Raw genomic sequence first — 18002 nt, forward strand, 5'->3', positions numbered from 1 at the left:
GGTATCCATTTCACAGCCAATTGTTACACGTGTCTATTTTGGAACAGCCTGTTTCCCAGCTGCTGCCCAGCATTTGTTGTCCCTTAAGCTCAGAAAAGGACTTTCTCTCTTAAAGGGGATCGTACATTCTTCTCAACTCACAATTACTCTACTCAGCTTTGTAACAGGGAGAAAGTGAAGACTGCAGATGCTGGAGACCAGAGTTGAAAAATGTGGTGCTGGAAAAACACAGCAGGCCAGGCAGCATCTGAGGAGCAGGAGAATCGACGTTTCGGGCATAAGCCCTTCTTCAGGAATCTTCCAGAAGAAGAGCTTATGCCCGAAACGTTGATTCTCCTGCTCCTCGGATGCTGCCTGGCCTGCTGTGTTTTTCCAGCACCACATTTTTCAACTCAGCTTTGTAACACCAAAGATGTGCAGGTTAGGTGGATTAACCATGTTAAATTGCCCTGTCGTGTCCTGTGATGTGCAGGCTAGGTGATTTAACCATGAGAAATGCAAGATTGCATGAGTAGGGTAGAGGGGTGGTTCTGCGCGGGATGCTCTGCAGAGGGTCAGTGTGGTCTCAGTATGCAAATGGTCTACCTCCACACTTGTAGGGATTCTGTGATTTTATTATTTCTGCCTTCAGAGAAAAGAGCATACAGAAATATTTTTAAAATGGTCAACATGTTCCAGGATCTTGCTTTTAATCATTATCAGTGAACAGAAACGTAGTGCTGTGGGAATTGGTTGAAAGAGAACCATAGTCTTGTGTGTATTCAGTGAAAGACGCGTGTTCACATAAGCTTTAGAGGAGTCACCAATTACTAAGAGATTTCTGCGTACTGGAAGTGAACAATTGAGTTAAACTGGAGTTACCTTGTGTCAACAGTTGAGTTAATTTGGAGGTTTATGGTTTGGTTTGATGGTGACCTTGTTTGAACAGTTTCCCATCTGGTAACTTATTACCATACCTGTCGGTAATTCGTTTGAAGTTAGTATGCAATATTTCAGTTGGATAGAAAAAGGTTTGGTGCAATGATACAGCCGTCATTGAATCCAGATTTCACAGAGATAGGTTCTCCACAGTGCCACTGATGACAGTCATGGCTTGCGTGTCATCGTGGAGTAGACTTTGAACGATGGCAAATTTCTGAGGGCAGCAAAATTTTGGGTTGCTTCACAAACCTTCACATTTGAAAGTTAAAAGGTTTTATGAGGTTGAAAAGGCCAAATAGGAGTGTTTGGTACAATTTTTAATAAACTGCGGATGCTGGAGACCTGAAAAAAGTAAAAACAGAAATTGCTGGAGAAATTCAACGAGTCTGGCAGGATATGTGGTGAGAAAATAGAGTTAACGTTTTGAGTCTGATGCCCCAAATTCAAATCCATGGACAATAAATGCCGGCCTAGCCAGTGATACCTATATCCTGTGAATGACCAAAAAAATGTACTTCTTTTTTGAGATGACCGTTAAGAGGTTGTGCAGCCATGCCAACAGTATATTTCTGCCATGCTTTAGAATTTTTGGCAGGGATCTCATTTAATCTGGAGTCATTGTTGCTTTTCAGCTGTTCAGTGCTTTACTGCGGACCTGAAAGAAGTGAAGGCTTTCAAATCAAAATTGGAGTCTCCGTTGAGGAGTTCTTCAAACTGTTCTCTCCAGTGAGCATTGATTGTCTCTCTGTCTTTGGGGAGATCCCCTCAAAGCTTGTGTCTTAAAGAATCCTTAAATGCTTGAATCATTATCCTGATAGCATTGAAGAAATAGCACATGTCGTTGATGCCCTTGAGCTGTTGGAGCTTTTCCTCTCTTTCTGCTTAGCATAGGTCCTTTGTGTTTCAGGATTTCTGATTTAAGATAGCCTTGAGAGCTGCTTTTCTCCTCAGGTGTGGTGAAGTTCCCAGTTTGTGAAAGGATTGTGCCTCAGAAACTCAGAGCTGTCATGGTGCAGAAGGAAACCATTTCACCCATTGTATCTGCAGCAGTTCGTTGAACATTTTAACCTAATGCCATCCTCCTGTCTTTTCTGGGTAATCCTGCACATTGTTCCTATTTAAATAATCATACAATGCCATCTTGAAAACAAAAAAATGAATCTGCCTCCACCACATTACCAGGTGTTGCATTCCATATGCATACTTGCTGTGGGGGAGGGGGGGAGAAAGAATTCTCACCTTGTATTTGCTTCCTTTGCCAAACACATCAAAACTGCGCCTTCTAGTTCTTGATACTTTTATAAGTAAGAACAAATTCACAACTGAAGTGTGTCATCCTTGGAAAGCTTCCTGTACATCTCTTTTGTCCTTTCTCCATATTCTTCATAATGTGGTGCCCAGAACTGTACATAGTATTCCAAACTGAAGTCTAACTACCATCCTGGGTAAATTCATCAGAACCACTCTGCTTTTTGCACTAAACCAGCAATTATACATTGTGTCTCCTGTTTTTGCTTTTGTCTATTCCTCACCGAAGTCTGTGAGCGTGTTCCATTTTTTAATGTAATAGCACTCTGAAACATATTCAGCCTCAGCTTTATTGTGAGCTGCCTGTGCTAATTTGTTTAATTTAAACGTTTTTTGCTTCAATTAATGAAGACGTGCCAAATACCTCCTTTGAATTATCCTGGAAATTACCTGACTTGTATTTGTAACTGCTCCTTCCCTTTAACCTCCTTCAGGCTTTCGGTGATTATAACCAAAGCCATAACCTTCACTCCAGCCAAATCTTGGTGTAGGAGTAAGTTTAGTCCATCATTGGTAATTTCTTAATTACCCATACAATCATTGGTCTGGATAACAGGTCACACTCCAAGTGCACTTTGTACAATGGAACTAGGATATACTCTGCACTTATCCTGTTCACTAACAATTTAGCTTTCAATGAACTCCCTGGAGGGAAAATTCAATTCTTCTTAAGCAAATGAGTTTGTGTAGTTCCAAAACTTCCAATATAATTATGTATTTAGCTTTCTCATTGGAAGAGAAAGTGGCTATCTTTCCTTGTAACAAAGTCCTTCATATGTCTTATCTATCCTTTTCACCTTTCCTGCCCATAGCAGTTTTTACTGCTGGTTACCTGGTCATAGTTGAAGCTAAGGGTAATTTTCCCTTTGAGTTTTCTTTTTGGACTTGTTCTGCCAAACCCCAATATGTTCTACTGGCTTCCCTTGCAAAATCCAGCATTCTGAACAAAGATGGCCCACTTTATTGCAATGAAAACGCTTCGATTTTTTTCCTCCAATCTCACTACATTCCCATCTGAACTGAGGAGGATCTTGGGGCATTCCAAGCTGTCCTTTCTTTATCCTGTCTACTCGACCTCCTCTTGCTCTCCCATTCTCTATATTCTTGAGTTTAAGGGGTGAAGGAAAAAAGGTTTAACTTTATGGATCCCCTAATAAATGTCAGCCATTACTGCTGCCTGTTTAGCAGTTGCAACATGGGTTCTTATTACAGAAAGTACTGAGTTCCTAAATTCTTCAAAGAGAATTATCTCTCTGAGAACTTCGTGTGGTTTCAACTCCGAATACTCGTATGCACTTGTCAAATTGCTTACCCGTTTCAAACTCGTCATAAGCTTGACTAGGCTGTTTCCTTAAATTTCAAAACTTTTGTCTGTAAGTTTCTGCAGCTGATTCATGTGCGCCCAGTGTAGTTTACTTTTTAACCATGTCATAAGCCATAGAAACCTACTCTGACAATGAACCATAAATTCCAGTACTTTATCAGTCAACTTGCTCTGCATGTACTATTAACAGTTATCCTTTGGCAGTTCGCTATATCATCAAATGACATGAAGAATGCCTCCAAATATTTTAACTCAAACTTTGATTGCGCCTATACAACGGTAAATATTGCCTTACATGGATTTTAGATCATCCCCATCAGAGGCTTCTTCAGGTTGACAGGACTCCTTTTGTAAAGGCATAGTTTTAAGCTTCTGTTCAATTTCTTTCCCCTTTACAGTCTCTTTAATGTTTAGTTACATCCTTCTTATTTCAATTTCAGTTTGAATTCATTTTGATTCCATCTCACGTTCCTTACGACAGAAAAAAGACAAACAGCTCTCTGTTTGTCTTTTTTCTGTCGTTTGGAAATCGCTCTCCATTTCCTCCTCCAGGCCAGCTGCTTTTGCTTCCTCATTCTGAAAATAATTTAACTGTACTCAATATGAACGGATTCTGATGGTCCACTATTTGGAATACCTGGTCTCTCTCTCTCTCTCTTTCTATTAAACTCAAATGCAGTGCTCGATCTTTATTTGTGCCTTCTTAGGCAATTCAGGTTCTAATTTATTTGCCAGTTCCAATCAGTCTGATTGTGTGACTTGTTGTATGTTTGTTAGGAACATATCTTCCTCTTGCAGGATAGCTTTAGCAGTTTCTAATTGCAGTGACTGTAAGGAGATCAGCCAGCTTGACCTCATAGAATATGAGTTCCCTGACTGGGGCTGTTAATCTGTTCCAATCAGAGAGCTCTGGCTGACAGATATAACTAGGGGTGTCAGAGATTCTGTTCACTCTGAGAGCTGGCTCTGAGGGAGCTGGGTCAGTGTCAAGGACTCGCCACTTGTAAATAAAAGGCAAGTTAATGACGGGATACTGGCCCCTGTGGAGTTATTGCAATCATATTTTTAGTAGTATCGAACCAAGTGTTTCTTTTTATCTCTTTGCCACTCACTCACTCCACATTCAATCTTACGTTGACTTGGTTCCAAAACATCCCACCACCAGTTCCCAAACTTTATCACAGATCCCTGGTCTGGTGTGCTGCAAAGCAAGCCCCACTTTTCTTGGTGTCATCACTAATGTGAACAGATTTAAGTCAAACGACCCAAAACCCCCAATTTACTAGACTGACGAACTCAATCATCAGTCAGGTAAAAGAGAAAAAGAAAATCAGAGCTATACACTTCAATAGCACCAGTCTGAACCACAGCAATTGAAGAGCTGTTTCTTTCAATATCTTCTTTTTCATTTTTTTGTTACTGTTGTTCACACACTCTCTCTTCCATTCACTGGTTAGGAATTAATGCTTTCATTACTCCTCCATCAGGGGATTAACAAAGAAACAGGACAGCTTGTTGTTACTGGAGATTTTTAGTACCCCTACGAGAGAGAGACAGACACACAGATTTTTTGATGCTTTCCCTTTGCATGCTAGATGCACTGATCCCACACAAGCTGGGATTAGGAACCTAACAAGACATTGTTGTCAAACAGTTCGTCCCTTTACTCAACCCATTGGCTCTGCAATGTCTGTTCTTGATCTCACCGATCTAAGGGGAAGCAACATTGCATATAGCTCAGAGCGTGCTCCCTTGATTATGACTTTAAAACTGTATCTGGTGGTGGTACCCTGCTGGAGGTAGTGGAAATAGTAGCTCATGATCCTTTCCTTGATGTGGATGCTATTTGGATGTCAAGTGAGGACGAAGGAGATTCTATCGCTGTTGTGGGAGGGAAGAGAAGGGTGAGGGCCAAAATGCAGGAGGTGAGTCGGACACAGATGAGGTCCCTGTCAACCATGGTCATGGGGAATCCTCAGTTGAGGAAGAAGATGGACATTTCAGAGGCCCCATTATAGAAGCTGGTATTATCGGGATTGTTGCAACAGAGACAGAAACTAGGAAAATAGAAATTGAATCTAAGAGAGTGTCTTTACAGGAAGCAGAATATGAGAGGATGTATAGTCAAGGTGGTTTACGGTGGATTTATAGTGGATATTGGTGGCCATCCTATTCCCATAAATATAAAGAGATATCAAGAAGGGAGGAACTCACCAGTGAACACCAGGCAATTGTGTCCACAATGATCACTGATCTTGTTTCATTTGGTGATCTCCCCGAACAGCCTCATAGTTTCTTCATCAAACACAGCCTGCTTCTGCCTCCTTCCAAAAATACACAAACAGGAGTGCCCAGACACACCCATTATTTTTGCTTGCTCCTGCCCTCCAGGTCTCATGTCTTCCTACCTTGACTTGACTTTTCCTCCTTTGTCCAGTCTCTTCCCACTTACATCCGCAATTCTTCTATCGCTTTACATCAGATTCAGAATTTACAGACTGGGGGGGACCGGCCACCTCTTCTTCACCATGGATATATATTCCCTTTACACATCCATTCCCCCATTAGGGCGGTATCACACCTCTCCGGCTTTGGCAAAAAAGGCCTGAATAGTCCCCACCTATCACCACCGTCCTCTACCTGGCCCGACTCAGCCTCACCTTGAACAATTAACTCCTCTAATTTTCTTCAGATCAAAGATATGGTCATGAACACCATATCTTTGTGGAACATGCCTTGTTTCAGTCCTTTTCTGGCCCCCACCTTCAACTTTTTCTCCTGTTCATCAATAACATCATCGGTGCTGCTTCCCTCTGTCATCCAGAATTGGAAAACTTTTATCAATTTCGCTTCCAATTTCCACTGTGCTCCCACCTTCGTCTGTTCCATCTTAGGGCCCTCAGCCATGTCCGTCCCATCTTCCACACTTTAGCCCTCACCCCTTCTCTTCCCTCCCACAACAGAGCTGGCCCTTATTTGCCATCCACCCAGCATCCACATCTAAAGGATCATTAGCACCATTTCCACTATCTCCAGCAGGATGCCACCGCCAGAGAGATATTCCTCTCCCCTTTCTTGTCAGACTTTAGGTGTGAGTGTTACTTCCAAGATACCTTGGTCCACTCCTCCTCTACTCCTAACACTCAGCACACTCCATGGCACCTTCCTATGCAATCGCTGAAAGTATAACACCTGCCCACTTACTTTCTCCCTCCTCCTCGCTACCCAAAAGCCACAGACACACCTTCCAGGTAGAGCAGTGATTTACCTGCACTACTGTATTCGGTGCTCACAATATGGTCTCTGGATAGACAAAATGCACACTGAGTGACTGATTTGCAGGATATCTATGTCTCTCCTCAAAAATGACCTTGAGCATCCTGTTGCCTGACACTTCAACACACCACCATGTTCCCCGGGCAACATCTTTGTCTCAGGCTTGCAGCATTGCTCCGGCAAAGCTCAGCACAAGCTGGAAGAACATCCTGCCATTTTCCACTTGGGAATCCTGTAACCCTCAGGGCTGAATACCAAGTTCAATTAGTTTAGAGCCTAAGCACCTTCTCCCAAGTCCTCGCACCAACCCCCACACACCTGAGATTGTCATCGTGTGGGCTGCTACCACAGACGTGATGGTAGTTACCAAACAGGAATATTGCTGATCTGGACTTGAAATTATCTGTACAATCTGGCTTAGACCAGGAGTTCAACATAATTTGCCTTTACAGCAATATCCTTCTAAATCATGCACATTATGTTATTACCTATTTCCAATGAATAACAAAAATAAATTCCAGTTTCATGTAAAGTATAATATAACTTTGCATAATATAACTATTTTTGTTTGTATGTGTACATAACCATGCTATGTATAAAGACAATTAATCTTTAGCAAATTGAAGTTTTTTGTGAACTAAAGATTTTTTGTTTCTTTAACAGCAAAATGTGATCCAGTTTGCCAGCATGGTGGCGTATGTGTGCGGCCTAATATGTGCTTATGTAAAGAAAGCTACACTGGACCTCAGTGCGAACTAGTGGATCGAAACATTCAAGGAGTGGCAAGGGCAGGTATTATTCAATTTCCAGTATAATATGTATATGCCTTTAAACCAATAACTTGCATCAAATTGTTTGACTGGTTAACAGGATGTATCTGTAATAAAAAGGAATTGTTGGAGCAACAGGTGAAACCAGCTACTTTACGCTACTACTAAGTAGTAGCAACAGGAGTGGTGTATTCCACTGACAGGATGCTGATAAAGATGTTCTGCCTATCTCACAAATCAGTAATGTGGGAATGAATTTCAGTGCCAGTGTGATGCCAAGTATGTAGTTCGAAAGACTGGTGGATCATACCAAACAGAGTGCCCTTTCAGATGTGTGCAACAGGCAAGGACTAACCACACCCCAACCAGCTTGCACGTGCAAAACTCACAACAAACTGTTGAACGTGAAAGTCGAGAGTGTGGTGCTGGAAAAACGCAACCCAGTCTGGCATCATCCGAGGAGCAGGAGAACCGACGTTTCGGGCATAAGCCCTTCATCAGGAATCAGGCTCTCATGTTGAACATGAAATGTGATCCTACAATTGGGTGACATTTGCCAGATAATCATGAATTATGACGATGACTAATTTAAGATAGTCAGGTTCACAGTGTGGTACAGAAGCGTGTACTGGAAGCTATGTCTGTTGATACATAAGTGCCTCATTCAGGCAGAAAGTACATGTACATGCACTGAACCTGTTTCAGCTGAACAAATAGATGACTGTCATTCTCTTGTTAATTATCAGTGCAATGCCCTGAACAATCAGAGTCATTCTGGCCGGTTTAAAATTTAAACAAAGTCTGGCTGTTAAGTATCAATCAGCACTGATGGGTGCATTCTCCTTGGCAATTCCTCCACCAATTGTCTCATGCAATTTATATGTTGGTTTTCACCTTAAATTGGTAATCTTGCAAAGCGTCCTAATGATTGCAAAGCAAAAAGCTTTGACAAAATGTCTTTTTCCAACAATGCAGCACTGAATCCTAGTGGTTACGAATCAAAATCTTACTTAAAGTAGCCACACAAATGCTGTATCAAAGACTGGAAATTCTGAGGGGAGTAACTTACCTCCTGACTTAGCACAGACTGTCCACCATCTATAAGCCAGAATGAGGAGCACTATGGTATTCTATCCACTGGCCTGAATGAGTGCAGCTCCAACAACGCTGAAGTAGCTCAACACTCTGCCAAGACAAAGCAACCCACTGAATGGACATCTCATCCACCGTCGTAAACATTCATCTGGCACCACCACAGAGGCAGCAATGTACACCATCTCCAAGATGCACTACAGTTTTCAACAAGACTCCTTTACACCCTTGATCTGTAACACCTAGAAGGACAATGGCAACACAGGAATCCCTCTGTCTGCAAGTTTCTCTCTCAAGCTACACATCATCCTGACTTGGAACTATGTCAACATTCCCTCACTAGTTAAGTTATACTTTGTGTCTTCACTGCGGAATAACTCCTGTTATTCTGATTATAGTAAACCATCATTGTTATGTCCTATGCATTGTACTTCTGATTATTCAGTTACCACAGAAGGATTTCTTGAAAACTATACCGAGGTTGAAAACACAAAACTGTGCTGTACATCAGTTGCAGCTAAATGACTAGTATCCATAATATGGGATGAAATTACTAAGGATCTGAGGTAACATGAATTATTCAGGACCAGTCAGTATGACTTTCCATAAGGCTGTTATGTTTGACAAACTTTATAATTCTTTCATGCAATAAAGGAAATGAAGTGAAAATGATTTACCTGGGATAGCTTTTCTTCACAATCAGGATAGTAATCTTGGCTGAATTGTTTTACAGCATTCAGGCAAATTTGATTCTATTGAGAAGTGACCACATTAAAATGATAATAGAACTGGACTATGAGGTTAACTCTGGTTTTCTCTCGATGGATGCTGCTGCTAGACCTGCTGAGTTTCTCCAGCACTCCCTATTTTTGGTTTAAATTTCAAGCATCTACTGTTTTTTTGTCTTTATCATCATTTTGGAGACCTGTTTTGGGTCAACTCTTTATATTCTTAGCTGTAAAAATTGAAATGCTCCATTTTTCAATATTCTCTTCATAACTGGAACCTCTAACTCCTAGGAACATTCTAACGAATCTACAGTGCATCTGTTTCACTGCTTTTTCTTCCCATGATATGGTATAAACTGGAATGAGCTTCCTGAGGAAGTGGTGGATGTGGGCATAGTTGCAACTTTTAAAAGACACTTAGATAAATACATGAATAGGAGGGGTTTGGAGGGATATGGGCCAGGAGCAGGCAGGCGAGACTAGTTTAGTTTGGGATTTGTGTACAGCATGGACTGGTTGGACTGAGAGGTCTGTTTCCGGGTCTGACTCTATAATAGAATGCCAAAACTTCAAAACAGCATTTAACTCAATTCTACAGTTTTGAACAATTTCATCACTAATAATTTGTTTTTAGACTTTATATCTCTGATTTAAAGACCAAACATACTCTATAATATGTTGGATTTTACAGAATTTTGCTGTCATCTTAAACAGCCTGCCTATCTACATATCAAGATCTTTCAGCTACTGTGCTGCAATGTATTTTTTTTAAGATTAGATTCTCTAGTGTGGAAACCAGTCCACACCGACCCTCCGAAGAGTAACCCACCCAGACCCATTTCCCTCTGACTAATACACCTAACACTACGGGCAATTTAGCATGGCCAATTCACCTGACCTGCACATCTTTGGACTGTGGGAGGAAACGGGAGCACCCGGAGGAAACCCACACAGACACGGGGAGAATGTGCAAACTCCACACAGACAGTCACCTCAGGCTGGAATCGAACCTGGGACCCTGGTGCTGTGCGGCAGCAGTGCTAATCACTGAGCCATCGTGCCACCCCTAAATTTTCATTCTAATTTCATTCTTCCAGCATTTTGAAAATTATGTTATACAGGTCGTTCTGTTATAATGCATGTTTCATTAATGCCAATTGGCTATAACGCGATTGATGAATTGGGGACACTGTTTCTAAAGCTCGAACTTTTAAAATGCATTCCAGAGGTAATGAATCCGCAATTTATGATTTTCCAAATTTCAGAGATTCAAGAATGGACCCAGAAAATTGTATGTTAGGAAATGTAACAACATTATTTTGGAAAGGATACTATAAGCCAAGTAAACCTGACGTCAATCAGAATTAAAATACTGGAATCTATTATTAATGAAGCCTTAATGTGTTTAATCAAATTTTAGTGAGACAAGGTTACCATAGTTTTACAAAAGGGAAATTGTGTTGACAAATTCATTGGAATTTTTGTTGAGGATGTAGCTAATTGGTTAGATAAAGGGGAGCCAGAAGTTATTATTTACCTTTCCAAAGGCATTTGATAATGTACCACACAAAGGTTTTACATGCTTAAATAAGGGATGATGGAGTTGGAGGTAATATGTTCACGTGGATGGATTGGTTACTGGATAGGAAGCAGAAAACAAGGACAAAATAATATTTTTTTTCAAGTTTGGAGGTTTTAAATGGTGAGGATTAATGTGAGGGTTTCAACTGTTCACAATTTACATTAATCACTTGGACGACAAGGCCAAGAGTAATGCTGACAATACAAAACAAAATGGGAATGCATGTGAGGATGACTCAAGGAGTCAAGAGGTTTCTACAGATTAAGTGAGTAGGCAACAAGATGATATATGGAGTATAATATGGAGAGGTGGATATTCACTTTATTGATAAGAACAAGTAAAATATTGAATGGTACGGTGGCTCAGTGGTTAGCACCGCTGCCTGGCAGCACCAGGGACCTAGATTCAATTCCAGCCTTGGGCAACTGTCTGTGTGGAGTTTGCACATTCTCCCCATGTCTGCGTGGGTTTCCTCCCACAATCTAAAGATGTACAGGTTGGGTGAATTTGCCATGCTAAATTGCCCATAGTGATAGGTGCATGAGTAGGGGAGTAGGTCTGGGTGGGTTATTCTTCAGAGGGTCGGTGTGGACTTGTTGGGCCGAAGGGCCTGTTTCCTCGCTGTAGGGAATCTAATTTAAAATCTAAATACTCTTTTTAAAAATGCATGGCATGTTAAATGTTGATGTTCAAAGATACTTGGATGTACACGTAAGAAAAATGCAGTGCTAGGATAGAGATACAGCAAGCAATTAATAAATCAAGTGGCATATTAACGTTTATTGCAAGAGTCAGAAAACAAGAATCAGGTAAATTTGTTACAGTTGTATTGAACTCTGGAGAGGCCTTTGGTTTTGATCTCTAAAAGGGTATACTTGGAGATGGTAAAACAAAAATGAATTAGATTGGTTTCTGGGATGGTGGGGTTCTGCTATGAGAAGAGGCAGTAAAATAAAAAAATTAAGTGAGCCTATACTTTCTAGGTTTTAGAGGAATGGGGTATAATCTCATTCAGACACATGTTTCTGACAGTCTGTGACAGGGTAGACATTGAAAGATGGTTCTGAAGCTGGAGAATCTAGAAGACAAGGGCACAGCCTCAGGATTATGGGGCAATCATTTCGGCCTTAGATGAGGAGAAATTTCTTCACTGAAAAGTAAGAGTTATGAATCCTTGGAATGATGGATGCTCTAATGTTTTGTTTATTCAAGACTGGTATAGAGAATTTGTTGTTGTCAGGGAGTTAAGAGATACGGGAGGTAGCTGAGGAAGTGGAGATGAGATTGAGGCACTGTCATCATCATATTGAATGGTAGAATGGGCTTGAAGGGTAATTTGGTCTATTGGTTCTAGCATTTCTAGTCTATGTCGTATATCCAACTCAGTAATGAAAACTTAAAAGAGTTGAGTTTGCAGAATAGATCCCTGGCATACGCTGCTCGTCCTGTTCCACCACCATGTAACTGTCTTCTGACTAATTTTCTGTCTTCTACCTTCCAACCAATTTCCAACCCTATTCAAAAGTCAACTTCCATTACCATGGACTCTCATTTTTGTAAGAAATCTGATGTAAAATGTTTATAGAAACTTAGAATTTTTCAGTAAAATCCATAAATGCTCTCATATCTGCATTTGGAGCAATCTCCTGAAAAATAAAGTCAAGTTAATTAATCAGACATGACACAGCCTTAACAAAGCTGTGCTGTCTCTTTCTAATTGACTCATAATTGTTCAAGAGTTTTAGTCACTCTGTCCTTAAGGTAAGGTTTTAACTGTAGTCACCTGATAACCTGAAATGTCGACTTCCCTTCTCCTGTGATGTTGCTTGACCTGCTGTGCTTTTTCCAGCTCCACTCTTTATCCACTCTGTCTCTCCAGCATCTGCAGTTCCCACTATCTCGAACAGCAAAATTTGTGATTCAAGAAAACCGAAAAGCTAAAGCTTCTTCAATTTCTTCGGCTGTTTCTTCTAAATCCCTGGAATGGAAGCAGCAGGTCCTGAAGACTTTTAGTTTATTCTTCATGTTTTTTCCATTAGAATTTGTTTTGTTTATATTGAATGCAAGATACATCTCCCTTGATGTTGTTAACTGATTAGTTTTACAATTAAACCCTTCCACAGTATCAAATGTCTGATATGTCTATTTAAATAGAGTTTGAATTGAACATTAGTGTTTTTTTCAGAGCTGCAACAAGAACTTATCATAAAAGTTGAATTGTTTGGTTCATCATTAATAAGTTGGATTCTTTAACTACTTCCTTTGGCAATGTATTCAGATTTACTTTTTCATTATTTTCCTCGGCAGCAGTTTGCCAGCAGCCCAGAAAACATGGGAACTGTAACACCCCTGTAAGACGGTGGTTCTTTAATGCGGATACCAGACAGTGCGAACAGTTTCTCTATCGAGGTTGCCAGGGTAACAAAAACAGATTCAGCTCATATGAAGAGTGCATAAAAACCTGCTTACCAAGAAACCATCAAGGCACAGGACTGATACAAGGGATAGATAAATAAACTCTTGGCCAGCCATCTTTTAGTTTCTTCCACGCTGAGAAAAAGAACAAATGTATTTCAAGATAATTTTTACTTTTTGATGTATATTTTACATGGGACTAAAAGATTTTAAAATTCAAAAATGGGAAGACAGGTTAATTCAGGTTTTTGTTGTCTAACCTTAAATTTATTTTAAATGATGTGTAATATCTGAAATGAGATTTTAGAAACGGTGATATCTAAGAAAAATGGTCAGGAACATGTGTAAGCTCATTACTGGTATGTCACTTGTCGGATTCTAATTGGTGTACGTAGATTTTAAAAAAAGACATTTAAATGTATAATTTCTTTTAAAATCTAATATATTGTTTATGTAAATGCATGCTTAATGTCCTCATGAATACAGTAATTTACTGTGACTATTGAGCTGAGAAATTGTATTTTTAAACATAACCTGTTACGTACTGTATTGCGTTTGTTATAATACTATATGTAAACAGCAACAAATATGCTAAAGTATATTTTTAAATACAGTAGCTGCAAAAACACGACCACTGACAGTTCTCTTGAACTGATACAGCTCTTTTCATGGGCCCACATTTAAATGTTCATTAAGCTGTAATCCAGTGGTGAAAGGGGAGTTATTAATGTCAGTTTAACACAGGAGTCAATGGGGCCTAGTACTGTTACATTTGTCAAGGCAATAGTCAACAGGTTATTATAAGTGTGTTATTGACGCTTGGAGGTAAGCTTCTCATACTGCTGCTGGAGAGATAGATTTTAATTTTTTAAAAATTTCTCCCTGAACTCATCCATTTCACTTACCAGCAGGTCCCTAAAACTTTTGCATTTAAAGAAAATATCCTAAGGTCTATTTTCTTTTATCAATTTAATCATGTGATACTCTGTGCCAGGTTTGTAACAAGAGTTATGCTCCTTGACCCCGCCCCCCCCTCCCCCACCATACCTGTTGGAATTTACCATGTATGTTCAGCACTTAAATGCAACAATTTAACTGTGAACTTCAATACAGGACATGAGGTGAAACAAGTTAATATGTGGTTAGGTGAGGCATTTGCTGGAAATAGTTATGCAAAGAATTATTAAATATTTTGTTCAAATATCATCTTTATATCATCAATCTTAATAACTACAATATTGCACTTTTTCAGTGTCCCTCATCAATTTCACACTTTCATATCTGGACAACTGATTTAAGTACAGCAGTAGTTAATAGATTTAGTACTACATTAGTATATACCTTACTTTAAATAATTTGGTTTTGAGAAGAATTGCTTCTTAGAGAAATGTTGCAATAATTCACAGCAGTTATAAAAATAATTTAACATCCAGAAGAAAGCAGCTGAAACATTCAATATTCAAAAATAGGCAAAAGATAAAGTCTGTTTTGTGGTTTAACGTTGTTCATCAGCACTCGACTTCTGCTTCAGGAATTAGTGAAGTACAATTTTGTAAGTTTTCAACAATCAAACAGATGTTTGGGAAAGTCTGCTTTTTTAGTTAACGGCCCAGATCTCCCAAAGATCAGTTACTCCACATCAACAACTCCCAACTCTATCCAACCCCACATCTGTTTTGGGATCTCTGGACAACGCTTTCCCAGGAATACAGAGCACAGAGTCACCCTCAGGACTCCATCACAGCAGGCTAAAGTCGGGGAGGAAATACAGAACAAGTCCCCTTTTAACGATGAAAATAAAGCAAACAAAACAGCAGGTGCTGAAGATCTGAAACAGACAAATGCAGAAATTCCTGGAGAAATTCAGCAGATCTGGCAGCATCTATGAAGAAAAAACAGTTAACATTTCGACTCCTGTGACCCTTCTTTGGAACTCGAAGTAGCCAGGAAAAGCTGGCACTCTTGCTGATGAAGGATAGGGGCTTGGGGGGGCAGTGAGAAGATAGGTGGAGAGGGAGCACAGAGAGAGAGAGAAAACAAAACAATAGGCAGTATTATGGCTCAGACCAAATCCCCTCAAAATATATTAAGAAGATTGTTTAGATTCTAACTTTTTCTTATTGAAAAGGTAAGTGTAAGGCATCACATTCCATATGCAATTCAATTGGTAAAATATACTTTATTTTTAAACTACAGTTGAAATACAGAAAAAAAATTGGCTTAACTGTAACTCTATCAAAATGTGCAATAAAATAATATACATATTAACTACTACTAATTAACTGTTCCAATATTGTAACATCCTATAAACACACACTTGGCAAAGACAAATTCAGTGAAAAGAATTGTCTCACATGCAAGTCTCGCAGCATAAAGAAAACCCGAGTTTTTAGCTATGATAGAGAAAGTAATAAGAGCGTCTAAGTCCAGTTTCAAGATGCCAGCAACTGCAGAAAGCTAAAACTAAACATTCTGGTTGTGTGGGAGCTTCACCCAACCCATTCAGGCTGCTGCTATTGTTCCAACTTTAAAAATAAAACCCAGGGCCTCACAAGTTGTTTCTTTTACTGGCATTGAGCAGGCTGCCTTTCACCTCTGCCTTAACCTTTCTTCATAAAAAAGCCAGGACAATATGTATGCCTTAAAGCTCTTGTATCATCAGACCTCCCTCCCTTAAAAGAAAACATCAATACACAAAGATAGCTTCATTTTTAAAAACTTTTCATCTTACATTACTATTACACTACAATATATATACATATATTGACTCTAAGCATGCAAGCATTCACTACTACAGTCCATTTCAGTATGTTTTTCCCACCACCTAACGTCACCGTCTACCTTCATCAACGTTTCAACAATGCATCAGCAATTACGTTCTCTCATTCTGCCATGGGTGTAATTTTTAAATGGGTACAATAATAACCTCCATTCAAACAGTGTGGATTTTTTATCCTTAAACTTTCCAAAGACTTTACAGTTATGATCAGTATATGAAATTGTCTCAGACAATACAATACTGACAATGTTGCAATACCAATACCAAATCTAAGGTCTCCACAATTGTGAAATATATCTGTTGATGATTATTTAATTTTCTGGAAAAAATACCCATTGGGTCTTCCTATCTTTTTGTCATCATCTTGCAAGAGTGCAGCAGCGATAGCCACCTTGAATGATTTTGCATAACCAGGTGTGGCTAACACTGGGGCAGTGGTTTATACACTTTTCAGACTTTCAAGTGCCTTTAGCATCCCTTCATCTACTGAACATTTTTGCACTTCTTCAGAAAGTCAGTTGGTGGAGCAACTACACTGCTAAAATTCAGTTTGTTTCAAACTTCTGGTAAAAACCACTCAATCCCACGAATTGCAGTACTTACCACTTTGTCGATGGTATGGGAAACTCCCCAGTAATCTTTGTTTTCATATCCTGTGGGTCATCTGTCCATATCCAATAACATGGCCCATGGCATGGGTGTTTGCTAACAGCCAGGTTTATCACCAAGTCAACCTCCTGAAGTCGATTCTGATAGATGCTCCAAATGTTCCTTCCATATGTGACCAAAATCCACAAGATCATCGATGTACACCACGCAATTTTTTAAATCCTGGAATGATTTTTATTAGTCTTTGAAATGTGGCTGGCGCACTTTTCATACCAGATGATATGACTTCGAACTACTACAGTCCCTTCAGTGTCATGAAAGCCAAAATTTCCTTCATTGTTATGGATAAAGGTATCTGCTGTTACAGATAAAGATTGCTTGTCCCAGCTTCTCATGCAGTCTTCCAAATGTGGAATAGGGTATGTATCAGATTGTAACTGCTTTAACTTTGCAATAGTCCACACATAATCATTGGGTAACAACACTGTTACTATGAGTGAGCTCATTCGCTGCAACTCACTTTGATTATATTGTCTTTGAGAATGTGTTCAATCTCATTTTGAACCTGTGCCAACTTTCGAGAGTTATGTCTATAAGGATGTTGTTTAGTTGGATCAGCATTTCCTGCCTCTAAATCACACATAATTAGATTATTATTTCTCAGCTTATTCCCACGTATCTCCCCATGCAATAGTAATAACTCTTTCAGGTCATTTTGACTTTTCTCTGGAAGGTAACTCAATAATTTATCCCAATTTTTGACAACTACATCATTGTCCAATCTAATTTGAGGAACATCCCATTCAGAATCCTCTGAATTTGGTTCCTCACTTTATGTTGTAACCAATAACATGTTCTCCTTTTGCTTTCCTTCTCTATTAAAATACCGCTTGAGCATATTCACATGACACACTTGAGTCCTTATCAAATAGTTCACCTCACTCAATCTCCTTTTGATTTGATAAGGTCCACTAAGCCTTGTTTTTAAAGGTTCACCTATTACTGGAAGTAACACTTTATCTCCGTGAGCAAAATTGCGAGCTTTTGATTTCTTGTCTGCTTCCTGTTTCACCATGTACTATAATATCTTTAAATGCTCTCTAGCCAACTCTCCCCACTATATTTAATCTTTCCCTAAGATTTGACACTTAGTTCAAATGTGTCGTCTCTGATCTCTGACTCACCACTTTCTCCTTAA

At 39.5% G+C, this 18002-nt stretch overlaps 1 protein-coding gene across 5 annotated transcripts in view; it reads left to right on the forward strand.

The window, feature by feature from the left end:
- The window catches only part of LOC122554247 (hedgehog interacting protein), a 155070-nt gene extending 140442 nt beyond the window's left edge, over positions 1-14628 (forward strand). Inside the window, exons 13-14 of one of the 5 annotated variants that reach the window (XM_043698985.1) lie at positions 7493-7621; positions 13312-14628. In XM_043698985.1, coding sequence (XP_043554920.1) covers positions 7493-7621; positions 13312-13517 — 335 coding nt within the window. In that variant the 3' untranslated portion in view covers positions 13518-14628. Of the gene's footprint in view, positions 1-7492; positions 7622-13308 lie in introns of all 5 variants that reach the window. The other 4 variants (XM_043698993.1, XM_043699011.1, XM_043698975.1 and 1 more) reach the window with 4 other exon arrangements.
- Positions 14629-18002: the final 3374 nt, after the last annotated feature.

This window comes from Chiloscyllium plagiosum, chromosome 1 (assembly GCF_004010195.1).
Source record: "Chiloscyllium plagiosum isolate BGI_BamShark_2017 chromosome 1, ASM401019v2, whole genome shotgun sequence".
NCBI classification, from domain to species: domain Eukaryota; kingdom Metazoa; phylum Chordata; class Chondrichthyes; order Orectolobiformes; family Hemiscylliidae; genus Chiloscyllium; species Chiloscyllium plagiosum.